This window comes from Perca fluviatilis, chromosome 19 (genome assembly GCF_010015445.1).
Source record: "Perca fluviatilis chromosome 19, GENO_Pfluv_1.0, whole genome shotgun sequence".
Lineage (NCBI taxonomy): Eukaryota > Metazoa > Chordata > Actinopteri > Perciformes > Percidae > Perca > Perca fluviatilis.
The window spans coordinates 29,025,063-29,041,503 of NC_053130.1; the positions used below are offsets into that span (position 1 = coordinate 29,025,063).

Below are 16,441 nucleotides of genomic sequence, written 5' to 3' on the forward strand. Positions count from 1 at the left end.
GATCATCTGGAGACTAATGCTGCTGTATACCAGATATACTGAGCGGCCATTAGTGGCTTCTCTATAGCATAAGCATTTGTCTGGCTGGTACACCCATATTTTAGGTTTGTCACAGATGGATGATGGAGGGACTTTGGCTTGAGTAGGCTCAATGATATTTAAACCTCCAGATGATAGCAACAGCAACATGTGTTTGCTCATACAGTAGGGGTAATCCTCCTTCCTATAATGCTTTTGTCCTGGGTCTGGCTTTTACCTTGTGTTTTTTTTTTGGAGGTGAAACGTGGATTGATGGATGGATGGATGGATGGATGGATGGATGGATGCAGGGTGCGATTTGTGAAAAAAGCAGAGGGGGGGGGGTGTTTTTTGGAAAAGAAAATCGCAATGCTCAATAATTTTGAATGACGATACTTCTACAAAGGATATAAATGAAAATCGCAATACGAATCGAAACCCATGTATCGTAAAAGAATCCAATCGGGACAAAAGCATATTGCCCCAGCCCTAATGGACAGATGTGCTTAGAGGGACGGTGGTGGAAATAAGGACAGATGGAGGACAAAGGGATATGAGGCGTGGTGTGTACATCTGTGTGTCAGTCCGCAGGGTCGTGGGGGGGAAGCAAAGACATGAGGGAATACACACATAAATGTGTGTTTATGTGTGTGTCCAAGACCTTGCAAACCTCAGTGTGGTCTGAGGGCAACTATTATCGACATGAGAAGAGGTCCTGGTCTCCCATGTGGAAGTCCCCGTGGAAATGGCGGTCAATTAGCACCAAACTCAGAACACATTTCTCCATCAGCCATTAGCCATGTTTCCATCCACACGTTTTTATGGGAATTGAGTAATATTGAATGAAAAATTCCTGATGGAAACTAAAACTTGATTGAATTACATGAATATTGACACATTGACAATATTGGGATTTTCCCTTAATCGGTAAACGTCTTGATGGAAATGGTTTTGCCGAATAAATAATGAATGGTGATGACGTCACGTATATCTGCTTTCTTTGCAGACATGGCGGTTGTCAACAAAGACAGATACAGTAAGTGGGCGAAAGAGGAGACGAGAGACTTTAATTTATGAGTGAAATATAACGGATAGTTTAGATAGCAAAAATCGTTGTCATCTGGCATTTACGTGCATCTGCATCATCACAGCGATGATTTGAAGGCGTCGTTTTCTTATTATAGCTTGATATGTCGCACTATTACAGGTTGTCCAATATCATTTGTAGGTAGACAGCGCGATCCATTTTGCCTGGAATGGAAAATGTTAGCTTGAATGTTGTGCGATTCAGTGCGAAAATGACCTTAAAAAGGTCTCAAATCTATTCCATATATCAATTTTACCGCAAAACAGCATGTGACGTCAATACGCACAGGTTTCTTTTTGCTTTAAAGCCGTTGGATGGAAACGCACTTTCACCGGCTTTATTCACATGAATGTTTTTAGAGAACTTCAGGTTATTTGACTGACAAGTGGATGGAAATTAGCTATTAGCTATTGACAGTATAGTCTACCGATTGTACAGTTTGGTGCTGAAATTATTTGCCGATTACGGGGCTAAGAAGGTAGAGGTGGTCAGCTTTCACTCACAAGGTTGTTAATTATTGTCATTTATCCATTCAAAGATGTCAAATATTCTCTGATTCCAGTTTCTCCGATGTGAGGATGTACTGCTTTTCTTAGACTTTTTATTACGTTTTAGACTCAGGGCTCCACACTAACTTTTAGCCTTGGTTGCACTGGTGCGCCTAACTTTTTTTATTTAGGTGCACCAGCACAAAATTTAGGTGCACCCAAATTTTTCCTTGCATCGCCGTAACGCTGAATGGCGATACACAATATATAGCTCTGTATTTTTTTACAAAGTGGGTTAAATGTTCAGTTTTAAGTCAAAGCCACTTTTCACAAGCTCTTTTATTAAAACAGATTGTGATTAAAATAAAATGCAAAGACAGGGTTTCCTTTACCAGTTTGAAAATATACAGCTGCAACACATGTAAATGAAAGTTATCTAAAATAAATATATATATATATATCTGAGAAAGCTCCTTCATAAACTTTCAACAACAATAACAGACTGATTAAAAGAGAAAGAGGACGCCCGGATAGCTCAGTTGGTAAATATAGAAGTTTGACTCCGACCTGCGGCCCTTTCCTTCATCGTCCTCCCTCTCTCCCTTTTCATGTCTTCAGCTTTCCTATCAAAATAAAGGCCGAAATCTTTAGAAAGAAAAAAAAGAACGAACCGAAGACCGAGGGAGTGCGATGGACTGAAGCGTATGCTAGGCTACTCAGAGAGTGATGGCTGACTTCGCTGGCGTTACACCAGTCTTGTGTAGGCTATGAAATGTCTGTATCTGCACTGCGCTGCCTTTTTATTAACTATGATCCAGCAGGCTCCGTCTTACACGCTATTACTCAACCAACTGAAGTTAGTTGCATTTAATAACTCCTAATGTGTTTTTCGCCGTGGCGGCCGCAGTAACAGAGAGTTACCAGCGGTAACACTGGTACCAATACAGGTTTCCCTCTCATACTTAACAATATACAGCTGTGTTAATAACAATTAAAACTGTAGACAAATGTCGGGAGTTTGGACCATCGGCACTGTGTCTCTCCATGTGGCAGGTGAGCCGGCCGGTGTGTGAGTGAATGGGGGGGGGCTGCGCGGAGGAGAGATCCAAACACAGGCACGGCTTTCCAGAAGGAATGGGTCATGTAACGCAACATTAAACCATATCGCTATAAACAACATTGCTTCGTTCGTGGAGAGGCAGCGGATGCGAGTACGTTAGGTGCACCGGTGCAACCTAGGAAAAATCTTAGTCGCACCCTTACAAATTTTGGTCGCATTTGCGACCAAATTGGTCGCACTCTCGAGCCCTGAGACTGTTTATCAGACAAAACAAACAATCTGAAAAAAAAAATCACCTTGGAACGTGGAATTTATGACATCTTTTATTAGTTTCTGACATTTTATTGATTTTCACAGTTTGACACTGTCAGCCCCCCACTCAGATAAATTCAAAACATCCATTTTGTTGCAATTATTCTAATTCTTGCACCCTGCTGCCTCCTCTATATAGGAATCTTACAATGGAGATACTACAGATTTGACAGTCACAGTGTTCGCAATGTCAGTGTGCGATTACATAACCACAAAAAATTGCGATTTAAGTAAACAAAAAGGTGTGCTGTGTGTGACACTCTAATCTCTGTGTGCAATGCAGTCTTCACTTTAGCGACAGAACAACAGATGAAGCCACCGTAGCTTAAGACGTTTGGTGTTTTTATTGTTCACTGTTAACTCTTTGCTATCTCCTGTTCCTCTCACTTTTCTCTCACACAGCCAATACGTTTACCGGTCGCTCTCCCTCCTTGCTTGCTCGACCACTCACTCACTGACTAACTTCACTCAATGAACACACCTGCAATTCTCACTCTCACTTACGCTACCACACTTGCGCTATAACAAAAGATATGACCAGTCAGTGTATTTTGGCAGTAGCGCGTGTGTCGCATATGGTCACGTGCGTATCAGAAGTGTAGAGGGGTTTCAGAGCATGCAAAGAAGAGGTTGTACAAAGTATATTTTGTACTTTGATCACTACTAGTTATAGTACTGTTGGAACAAATACCGAAAGTAAAAAATCAACACTAATCGAATCCTGAAATTACTATTCGAATGTGACTTTTTTTTATAAATATGTTGGCTAATGTTAGCTAATCTCCCTCTTCTCGCCGTGGCCTACCCGCATGTGTCACTTATGTCACATCTTATTAACAATAATTTAGCGGGAGTGAGAAACACAAGGCATTGTGAGGTCTAAGCTAACGTTATGTACCGTTATGTAAGTAATGTTAATACAACATTACGGAGCTAACATTACGGAGCTAATGTTACATACCAAGTAACGTTAGTACAGGAAATCAGAAGGATGGGAAATAGTTTTAACATGACTTTAAAATCAACATCCACCGAGCCAAAGTGTTCATGACATGTTAACATTAGTTAGCTCGTTCGTGTTTCCTAACTGCATCACAAGTTACAGTAACATTAGCTTAGCTGCTGGAGAAAGCTAAAGTTCATGTTAGCTGCACAACAGCTGTCAGAGTAGTTTCGACTTAATATATTACCTTCTAATGGCTGCATTCTCAGTAACGTGACAATCTGCAGGAAACAGGTTGCTTATAAATCACTAAAATAGTAGTGACAGCACCGTTTGGCTTAGTTAGTAGTGCCGTTATCATCGTTTATTACTTAGTTTATGACAAATGGTTTCGGCTGTGCTTTCTAACGTGATGTCATTGTGCTAACCAAGCATTGTCAGCCTTTACAACAGAGCCGCTTCACCACACATGTTAGATCATGTTTCATTACAGAGTTCTCTGATGATTTGTGTGTTGTCGCTGTGTGCTCGTGGTGGAAAATTAATGTAAACAAAGTTGCGTGCAATGCGCCATGACGTAGATCCCTTTCGAGGCCAGGCTAATGTTGGAAGTCCCTCTAGTGGACAGAACGTGTAATAACACCACATGCTTGTAGTGGCATTGACAATGCAAAAGCCTGAGTAGTGTATTACATATTATTTAAAGGTCCCAGGACATGGTGCTCTTTGGATGCTTTTATATAGGCCTTAGTGGTCCCCTAATACTGTATCCGAAGTCACTTTCCCGAAATTCAGCCTTGGTGCAGAATTAGGCTACAGCAACTAGAGCCAGTCCCACAATGAGCTTTCCTTAGGATGTGCCATTTCTGTGTCTGTAGCTATTGAGGAGGAGAGAGGAGGTGGAGGGTGGGGGTGTGGCCTTGACAAACTGCCACTTTGCTCATTTGAAAGCCAGGGCCAGGATACCCAGGGCTCGGTTTACACCTATCGCCATTTCTAGCCACTGGGGGACCATAGGCAGGCTGGGGGAACGCATATTAATGTTCAAAAACCTCATAAAGTGAAATTTTCATGCCATGGGACCTTTAACAGGCTGCATTTGAGCATAAAATATTCAAATATTATTAGAATATTTAAAAAAAAAAATTAAATTTGAATGGTATTATAGAGGAAGATTGACAGCTCTATTATCTTACATCCCTCTTAAATGTAGGGCTCTCCCTAACGATTATTTTTTCAACCCGAGCCCGTGCACGTTGTGTCCGAGCCCGGCCCGGCCCATTAACTGAAATTATGAGCCCGAGCCCGATTTAAACCCAACATAATTTTTTAATACGTGGGCCTTTATAACTGATGTTCTTAACTACAATTCAGAGTTGTTTGAACTGCAGAAATCTGTTTAAAATGATCTTAATGAATAATGCAACAAGAGCGAAGCATGTAAACTGCAAATGGATCTGAATGAAGAAAAGTAAAAAAAAAAAAATTCTCTGAGGGCTGGCCTCGCCCTCATGCTTGGAGAAGTAACAAAAGAGGACATTGAAGGCCGACTATCATCTTTTCTGCCACGGCGAGCCTGCTTCATGTGTCTGTTCATCATCCAAGTCCCCGTTTTATTTGATGTCATAGGCGAGCAGCGTGCCGCACTTAGCCTAATGCACTCAACAAAGCCGACACATATATTGTCACTGCCGACGACTTGTTTAAAATGGTTCCATACCTCCGACTTTTCTCCAAACTTGCTCAAAGGTAATTCTCCTGTTTTTCTTTACATCCTAAAGCTCCATGTTGCACTTAAGCTCCACAATACAGCCCAGCAGCCCCGGTGTGATGCGTGCGAGAGGAGGAGACTCCGTGCATGACACGTTACATTTTGTAACTGTAGTCCAACTTGTGTAACTTTTTGGACACATTTTTTTACTTTGGCCTAAATATAGCCTATATAGATGATATTTCTGATTATGGCATAGCTTTCTCCCCACCCAATTAGGCTAGTAATGATTAAAAGTAGATACAAATGCTTAATCAAGGGCCCAGCCCAGCCCGAGGATAGTGGCGGAAAATAACGGCCCGGCCCTTGGGTCGGGCTCGGGCAGAGAATCTAAACCAGGGTTCCAGACTGCGACCAAATGGTCGCATTTTGCGACCATAATTTGAGAGTGTGCGACTGAATTTTACATCCAGTAGCACATGTGCGACAAGTAAATTTGCCCCCTTTTTTATACATTAAACGTGGAAATGTCGGTACCTGAGAGCTCGTAAGCGCAAGCTTATCTGTCCTATCTGCATATGACAGAGAGCGGAGCTCAGGCACACACACACACACACACACACACACATACAAACACGCACGCAGAGGTGCGGACGGAGCAAACTACTCTGCAGTTTTGTTGAAGTCACAGTTGGTCACGGAAATGCCGATAAAGTGGTTACAGTTTTTCCAAACTTCACGCAGACAGCGTTAATATGATATTAACGGCGAGGCGAAAGCGGTTGCGGTGCTGTTGACGTTACACTTCCTGACAGGCACAATGGTGGTTTCTGTGCCTTGGGGACTGACTGACAGGCTAAGGGTGTAAGGCAAGGCAGCTTGATTTCTACAGCACCTTTCAGCAACAAGGCAATTCTAAGTGCTTTACATGAAACATTAAAAAGCAGTTAAAAACGGCCATGATTTAAATAAAAAAGAATAATATACAAATAAAAGAATAAAGAATACAAGTTACAGTGAGTAATAAATTAATAATTATTCAATTCAAGGTTGTAGGGATGGGTTTGGGAGGAGAGAGGGAGGTGTTTTATTTTGTATTTTAGTTTAGTAGCCTAAACAATGCATTTTTAATTTTAAATTGAATTCATTGTAATTGTACTGACTGGAGACTAGAGCTAGTCATGACAGCGATGGTGCTGTCAGTTTACCTTTTATGTTGCAAAAGTGCACAATAAAATGTGAAACTAAGCCGCTTCACCACACATGTTGGATCATGTTTCATTACAGAGTTCATCTGATGATTTGTGTGTTGTCGCTGTGTGCTCGTGGTGGAAAATTAATGTAAACAAAGTTGCGTGCAATGCGCCATGACGTAGATCCCCTTCAAGGCCAGGCTAATGTTGGAAGTCCCTCTAGTGGACAGAACGTGTAATAACACCACATGCTTGTAGTGGCATTGACAATGCAAAAGCCTGAGTAGTGTATTACATATTATTTAAAGGTCCCAGGACATGGTGCTCTTTGGATGCTTTTATATAGGCCTTAGTGGTCCCCTAATACTGTATCCGAAGTCACTTTCCCGAAATTCAGCCTTGGCAGAATTACAGCATCTAGAGCCAGTCCCACAATGAGCTTTCCTTAGGATGTGCCAGCACATTTTAATTTCTATAAACAAAGTGTTGTGGAAATTAGTAGAAATGTGAATATTTGGTTAGCATGTTGATTTACGGTGTGTGCCCCTAAATTTTCTGGTTGCACCCCTAAAATTTTCAGTTGGGGTCTGGAGCCCTGTAAACTCTACTCCAGCCTACGTAAGTGGGCTGAAGTTTATACTTGTGCGTTGGTGTGTCGATCTCTTTAAGAGAATAGCAGGGCCGGCACGTGTGTGTGCGTGGGGAGTGTATGGTAGAGCGAGTGAGAGAGTGACGGTGATTAGCTTCAGAGCGAGTACACTGTAAAATATTACAGACCCATTTAGTTATGTCCACTTAGTTCTTATTTTTAACTGAACGAGCTTATACAAGTTGTCGATTTTGAACTCAACTTTATGAGTTTTTGAAAGTTAAACTTGCATTTATTCGTTGGGTTGACTATTTAAAAAAATGTATGTGTTGATTGAACTTAGGTATGTAAGTTAAGTTATCAACCAATTGCAGTCAAGACTGCAACTGGTTCATTGGCTGGCCAATTCCCATGATGCAAGGCGGTAAATAGAGTTTTGTTAAAATTTGCTGAAAAGTTTGCAGTTTGTCGAAATACAAATGTAACTTTATGAATTCTGTTTATATTAAGGCGTGTGTTTAGAATGTAGTGTTTTGTTGCCTGGTAATTGTCATTGTTGTGCTGGTTTACATTTGTAACCATGAGTTGAGTGACTGTTACGTTTGATAAGAGGTGGAGTATTACGGTGTTAGACATTGAGCAGTAATAGGCTACCTTCAGCCGATTAATCTGGCGGTGCGCTTCACTAGCGGCCATTTTTGTGTCAAGTGACACAAGATCAGCAGAGAGGCGCTACTTTTGCACGGGGCCCTGGGGTGGCCCCACCCAAGCACCCATGGTATCTCTGCTATAAATGTGGTTATGTTGTTTTAACTTGAAAGTGTGAATTGAAATAAAGCAGAAAGGTATGTCTGTTATACTAGGCAAGGAAGGTTTCTGGCATCATTAAAGAAAATAAATGATTTGTTTTAACTTAAAGTATGAAGTTAAAGCAAGTAATACAAAGTTAAATCAACTAAAAGAACAACTTTAACAAAACTAGAACACTGTAGTTACATCAACCTCATTAACTTTAATTTCTAAGTTGAAACAAAGGCAGTCTTCAAGTTGAGTGAACTTCGATTTTCAAGGCAGCAAGGGAACTTGCATTTCCAAGTTAAACTAACATGAAATTTATTACAGTGTAGTGACTATAGAGCAGGGGTGTCAAATTCAATTTCACTAAGGGCCACACTAGAAATGAGAATCACATCAAGGGCCAGACATGTTTAGTTTATTGACATGCTTTTATTTTACCGACAAAGTCAAATATCTTTGATTGTATTATTGCGTGTCTCATATAGTCTTCTCACTTACAGTTTGGTCAACATAAAAAACCCTAAATAATGTCAGCAAAAAAAGTTTCTTTGCCATCATACCATTTAGCATATCATGAAAAACAAAGATTACATTTTTAAAAGCATGCTACTCACAGCAACCCAGCCTGAATATGTAAACTCTCTGCTTCTGTGGGCATTTCTGAGGCTCAAAGTCGGCAAATCTGCCAAAAATCTGCTTTGAGTGTCGCGTAATGAAAGTGTAAATAACAGTTTCTTGTCTTTTTGGTTTGGTGCACAACCGGTCGGGTTTGTTGTGAATCTAAATTTGAAATGCGGGCCGGATCAAAATGTGCGAGGGGTCGGATTTGGCCCCCGGGCCTTAAGTTTGACACATGTGCTCTAGAGTCATAGTGATAGAAACAAAGTATCTCCCCTATGCTTTCTGACCACAGTTGGAAATCTGTAGCAGGAAAAGTTAACCCTCTCCTTGATTTCATGTTGTTTATGGAGAAGGAGAAACAGGAAATGAGTCGGGGGAATACAACGATACCAAGCCACGGCCAAGCGATGTCCGTGCACCTCTCAAAAAATGGAACTACACGGCGCGGCGATGCACGGCGCGGCTACACACGGCGCTCGGCTGTGGTTAACTTTTCCTGCTACAGATTTCCCACCGTGGTCAGAAAGCACAGGAGAGACACTTTGTTTCTCTCACTATGACTCTAGAGGCTGTACTAGTTCCGAAGCTAATCCCCCGTCACTTTTCACTCACTCTACCACACACTCCACATGCATACAAACATACCGGCCCTGCTATTCTCTTAAAGAGATTGATGCACACACGAACGCACAAGAATAAACGTCAGGCCACTTACGTGGGCTACGACAAAAGCTCTGCTTGGAGCCTCCACAGGACCATAAATCACACCGTTGGCGATGTTTTTAGCTGCAGCTTCTTCAGACAAATCCATGCTTACGGGCGACACACGTTATGCAAATCAACGTATTTTTGTAAACGATGACGTTGATTACGTCGATGAATCGTCCCAGCCCTACTTAAATGTCATACAAAATGTATGTATTGAGAATTTGTATTTTTCTTATTTATTGTTCTATTTATGTCATTTGTACCGTTGAGCAAAGCAAAAATGTCTATTTTCAAAATACTGTTTTTGGTTATTTAATTCGGTGAAATAAATAATCTTAAGTTAAGTAATAAGTTATTTAAAAAAGTATTGCACATTTTTTGTTCATGTATTTCTTCTCATCCTCGTGCACTTTGTATGTTTCAAAATTTTAGTATTTTGTGTATTTTTCTTGATAATCAAGCAAGTAGACTCATGATATAATATCGCATCGCAATCACAGTATTGCAAATCGCAATATGACCCTTTCTCCAAATCGTGCAGCCTTATTCTAAACCTCTATTTTCCCAAACATCTAACAACATGAGGAATTTTATCAATAAGATGCAGGGTTCCTAACCTGCACAACTCTTTCCTCTCCCTAAACATGCATTTCTATTGTTATATGTAGACTATGTCATTCGTTCTATTTTAACTGGGATAAATAAATAAAACTCAAAGCCCAAACCCAAATGATCAAACTTGCTGTAATTGTTGCAAAATCAACTCATTGCTTTAATCCACTAATAATTTCAGTAGCGTTGTTCTTTCATTTCATGGTAGTTGTCTTTGGGTGTTTATGCTTATTTGTTTTGTGTTTCTTATAGCCTACATTATTACAGGCTGAAACAACAATGATAGATGTTCATCATGAGGAACATTATTTGTGTCACAAAGCTTGAGTTCAACAGCTGAGAACATAGAAAATCATCCAAATTTAAATCTCCCATCAGTTGGCCAGACTTGGGAAATTTCATGAAGTGAAATGTGCCAATAATGATAATTTCTTGCTTTCCAAATTACAAATTAGAGAGTGATACATCTGGCTGCACTTCATAACACTTCTGTAATCACTTCACCTTCTCATCTTCTCTGTGGCCCCCAAAAATAGAAGCTTCAGCAGCACACTATCAGAAAAATGTCAGCGAGTCGGTCAGGTGCCAATTAAGTGAACAATAAGCACTAAATGTATAAAATCGTACTGTAAATGCTAGCCTATCCTTCTGGTTGAGTTCATTTTAAGATGACAAAACACAAACATCTAGAGGTAATCAACAACGGCATAAAGCTCTTCAAAAGTCTGAAGCTTGTGTCCATACTTGTTACACTATTTTTAATGTTACAACTGACACCACATTAGGGTTGGGATTGACAGGGTACCTAACTATAAGATATAAACCCACTATTAATTACATTATCTTAATGCAGTGTAACTACTGTAGCATATAAATAATGCACATAAAATACAAACGTGAGCAAGGGCGTTCAACAATCGCCATTATATTGAATCAACAGCCACGTGCAACCTAGCTAGCAGGTGAAGAACACAAACAACGAAATCACCAGCTAACAATGAACTGACAACATAAGTTACGACTTACAGTTCTCAAGGAAGCACGCACGCACTCTCTTTTATCTTTCTCTCACTTCTCACTTCACATGTCCGTGCTATTCTCCGACATGCACTCTAAAAATCACTGCTTGTAGACAGCCTTTTGTAAAAATGCATTACCTGTTTAGTTTAGCGATCGATTATCTGTTCAAAAAATGTTCTATGTTCTGCGGCGATATTGTAGTGTTGACTATTGGTGCTTTCACAAAATATTTACACAATGAAAGTTTTGATAAATAATCACCAATAATGTGGAAACAATGACTAAGTGGGTAAAGGCAAATAATAAAACAGCTAGAAAATTCTGCTAAGTTCAGAAAATTACATCACTTTACTGAAATGCAGCCTGTAAATCCAGGAAAAGACGATACTGTTTCATATCACGATATTACGATATCCAAACTTTTAGACGATATCTAGTCTCATATATCGATGACGATATAATATTGATATATTGCCCAGCCCTAATACCGATATCATGATACAGCAATCCTGCTATAATCAATATATTGCTTGACAATCCTATCATGATATGTCACGATATCTATGAACACAAAATGCCCGTGAAAAAAGGTTAAGTGCAGGTTTTCTCTCTTTATACACTGCGAGTCCAAACTGATGGAAATGGCACAATTCTGCAGGACAAGTTTTTCAGTCTATAAATTAAAATCACAGAACTATAGAGCAACTATGGGTCCAGACTTTGGACTGAAACGTGGCTGGGGCATCTGTTATTTTTCTCAAACTGGTGCCTGCCATCCCGTTGAAATCATCGTCCTCTTTGGCTAGTTAACTTATGTTAAAGTTTTCCTCGTTCATGTGTTGAGCACCACCTTGAGGAGCCATGAAGTAGCCAAGCTTGGAGCAGGGAAATCGTTTTAGAGCGCCTTATTTTATTCATTAAAATATCTGTATTTGGCGCCATCAGATCGATTCTCGTATCGCACAAAGAAGGACAACGATATATTGCCGTATCAATATTTTGTCCCACCCCTACACTACATAACCCACTGACTGATAACCCAGTCGATATTAGTGATAAGTTTGAACTGTTTAAATTATATTTACAGTATAAGAATGCTGCTCATTGAGTGAATTTCACCAGTTGGGCAAAAATCAAATATGATATTTTTTACCGAACACATTGATATTGTAGGGTTGACTATTGGTGCTTTCACAACATATTTGACAATGAAATTTATGATCAATAATCACCAATAATGTGGATACAATGACTAAGTGGAAAAAGGCAAATAATAAAACAGCTAAAGGACGTCTGGGAAGTTAGCTAACAGCAAATGGTAGAAAAAGTGGATATCTGTTAAGTAATTCAAGCAACAGAGAGCAGCAGAGTCACAGCCATTTCCAGGGGATTATTAGTTACAGATGTTGAGCTACAAGAAGGCATGTTGTTGTTTCGTTCTTTACACTGAGTGGTTGTAAATGTGTGCAGTGACACAAAAAGACGTACAGCAAAAATGTCTGTAAACCTAATGGGATCTACAGTATTTGTCTTATATCTTTGACAGGCTGTTCACTTTTGAGTTTACAGGTTCAGTACTGTACTACATATTATTGGCAATCAATCGTATTTGTTTACATCTGTTTTTTAAGTTTCTGTGGTGTTCTTTAGTCAATATTGGTCATACTGTAGGCTACTTACATTTTAAATTCCATGTTTTACTATATCATTTCACGTTAGTTATATTGCCTATACCTTTTTTGTATATTTTCCTGTCTAACGTCCATCACAGTAGAGCCGCCAAGGCTCATCTTGTTGATTTAAGGATGTAAAATGTAACAAAAGGCACAAAGAACAATTACAAAATTCATAAATAAATATACCCATGACAGTGTTTCTCTAACCGCCGTTTTGCCTCCAAACTGCCTGTTGTTGCTGCTTGCCACAAACTTCGCATGTACGCTGTGTTCTAAACAAAATAAATGTAGGCTTGTTGGTTGACAATAAAAGACGTCCAAACTGCCCCTCACCTGCTTTCTGTGCCGCGGACTTGAGCCCTACGACGAGCCCCAGCAGTACCCCCGCTAAGCACATCTGGATGGCCAACAACTCCTTTCGCTTTCTCCGCCTGCCTTTGCTCCTCCGTCGGTTCAGCATCACTCCTCCTCCGACGGCCGACTCCGGCATCCCTTCAACCACCACGCGGGCCATGGCGCTCTTCTGTCGGCGAGCGTTCCGGCGGAACCACCGGTGGTGGTACAAAGGTACGAGAAACTGAAGCGAGGAGGAAGAGACAGAAATATGTGCTGTATGGGCACTGAAGTTACTCGACGACAGAAGATATGAATCGCTTGCTTGTCGATGGATTTGTAAAGTAAACCAAAGGGTAACAACTGAAACATCCGGGGTCATATTTCAAAATAAAACCCCGCTTGTGCTATTGTGGCTGGGCAAAAAGGTGGCTAGCTAACGAACATGATTTTACGATCTTTATTTATCTCTAAAGTATTTTTGTCCAAGATACTCAACAGTCTATAGCCTACATAGTAAAACAATATAGTATAAAGTATAATGGAAATGTCTGGATCATTTTAAATGGAAAGCTGCATTTGATATCTTTGACATCTTGACAGGTAACGCTAGTTTACCTTGGACCGCAGCTGGATTCTCGCAAGGTCACGCGAGAAACCCATCTGCAAGAAAAAACAATAGACCTACGTTACTAGATAATAATGAATACCAAAATTAATCACAATTATCAAGACTAATTACTATTTTTGAGCTTACTTTTTTTATATATGTGATTCTAATACAGTTGACATCGTTTTGATCCCTAAATAATTAGTCTATATGATGAGGAGAAAATAAAGACAACTGCAGGTGGAACCTAAATTGTATAAAGCATGAAGATATTTTTTAGGTAGAATCAGAGTAGTAAATCAATGTTTGGCAACCGTGAAAACTCCTGAAATAAAAAAGTGATAGCCTACACTTGTATATAAGGCATGTAGCCTACGTTTTATAACGCTAATACCAAACTTAAAAGGTTGTATAAACTATACGCTTTTATTTTGAAATCCCCATTTCCTGTTTCTAGCTAACTTTAAAGATTTGACGCAGCTTGAAAGTGGTTGTCCTCCCCATAGTTGTTCTTCTCCTTTTTCGTGTTTCGAGCCAGAGGGTGGGTATGGGGTTCCGTTTGTGCCAAAAATTGACATGCTAACTGTCTGTCTATGTGTCGTCGTCTATGTGTCTGCGGGGGAGGGAGAGAGAGAGTGCGCGTGTGTGTGTGTGTGTGTGTGTGTGTGTGTGTGTGTGTGTGTGTGTGTGTGTGTGTGTGTGTGTGTGTGTGTGTGTGTGTGTGTGTGTGTGAGAAAGTGTGAAAGCATGTGTCAGTGAAGTAGGCCTACACTGAATGAGCTAAATTGCTTATATAATAAATTGTGTAGATGAAATTATGTGTTACTGTATGTTATGGTATGATAGCCTATTCATTTTTTTAAATGCTGTGGCCCAAGAGGTGGACCGGTCGTTTACCAGTCGGAAGGTTGGTGGTTCAATCCCTGGCCCCTGCGATCTACATGTTGAAGTGTCCTTGGGCAAGACACTGAACCCCAAAAAGCTGAATGGGTGTGTGATGTTCTCGTTTGGTGTTTGAAATGACCAGACGTTGGTTGAGTATAGGGCTGAAACAATTCCTTGAGTAACTCGAATAATTTGATTACTAAAAATCCTTGTTGCAAAATGATTTGCCTCGAAGTTTCATTTAATTAAAGGTCCCATGGCATGAAAAGTTCACTTTATGAGGTTTTTTAACATTAATATGCGTTCCCCCAGCCTGCCTATGGTCCCCCAGTGGCTAGAAATGGCGATAGGTGTAAACCGAGCCCTGGGTATCCTGCTCTGCCTTTGAGAAAATGAAAGCTCAGATGAGCTGTTCTGGAATCTTGCTCGTTATGAGGTCATAACAAGCGAGGTTACCTCCCCTTTCTCTGCTTTGCCCGCCCAGAGAATTTGGCCCACCCATGAGAGAGAGACATCATGGCTTTCAAACGAGAAAAGTGGCAGTTGGTCAAGGCCACACCCCCACTCTCCACCTTGCCCCCCCACCCTCTCCTCCTCAATAGCTAAAGACACAGAAATGGCACGTTCTGAGGAAAGCTCATTGTGGGACTGGCTCTAGTGACTGTAATTCTGCACCAAGGCTGAATTTCGGGAAAGAGACTTCAGATACAGTATTAGGGGACCACTAAGGCCTATATAAAAGAGACTTCAGATACAGTATTAGGGGACCACTAAGGTCTATATAAAAGAGACTTCAGATACAGTATTAGGGGACCACTAAGGCCTATATAAAAGAGACTTCAGATACAGTATTAGGGGACCACTAAGGCCTATATAAAAGAGACTTCAGATACAGTATTAGGGGACCACTAAGGTCTATATAAAAGCATCCAAAGAGAACCATGTCATGGGACCTTTAATGTTACCAACGTTGTATCACTCACGGTGTTTACGCACGGAGGATTATTACTGTCGCACACTGGGCTTATGCTGCTAGCAACACATGCCATGAAGACTGATTACAAAATGAAGAAAGAGCGTAAGGGGCAAGAGAAGAGACAGGCTGGAGAAAACGACAGAAAGTGTCCAAAGTTTGGAATCTGTTCAAACGTAATTAAAACGAAAGATCACTGTACAGTGTATCTACTGCAAAATCGAACAAGCTTACCACAATAATAGCACAACATCAATTCTTCAGCATCTCAACAGAAAACATGGAGTCTAACTTAATCATCCATTCCAAGAAGCAGACCCGACAAAAGTAAATCACAGAGTCGTATGGACGATGAAACTACACCAAACACAACAACTACCAAAATCAAAGACAAGAAAATACGTAGTGGTGACCACGATCTGATCTAAAGAGTCTGAAAAACAGCTGATTGTTGCGCACCACTTTCTCTCACTCTTTCTTTTCACGGAGAAACAGCTGATCAACGATCTACTAGCATAAGTGTAACAGAGCTGTGTAGCATTGTAATCAAATATATAAATGAAAACAGGTTGAGTATAACTAATATTTACATATCGGCCTATATACAGATCAGTCTCAGGTTGAAACTTATAGTTCTGAAAGTTAAGTTACACAACTTAAGGTAATGTTTATGTATGTTTAATGTATGCCTTAGTTTGAGGTTGTTATTGCATTTCCATATGACCTCTAAGTGCTTTGTGGTCAGTGACAAGGATGAAAGGGTTGCCATACAGGTACAGGTGGAAGTGTTCACAACTCCACATA

At 40.3% G+C, this 16,441-nt stretch overlaps 1 protein-coding gene across 1 annotated transcript in view; it reads right to left on the reverse strand.

Moving 5' to 3' along the window:
- Window positions 1-13,521, reverse strand: part of LOC120547949 (sodium/potassium/calcium exchanger 3-like) — a 160,366-nt gene extending 146,845 nt beyond the window's left edge. The window contains exon 1 of the mRNA XM_039783779.1: window positions 13,170-13,521. Coding sequence (XP_039639713.1) covers window positions 13,170-13,350 — 181 coding nt within the window. The 5' untranslated portion in view covers window positions 13,351-13,521. The remainder of the gene's footprint in view (window positions 1-13,169) is intronic.
- Window positions 13,522-16,441: the final 2,920 nt, after the last annotated feature.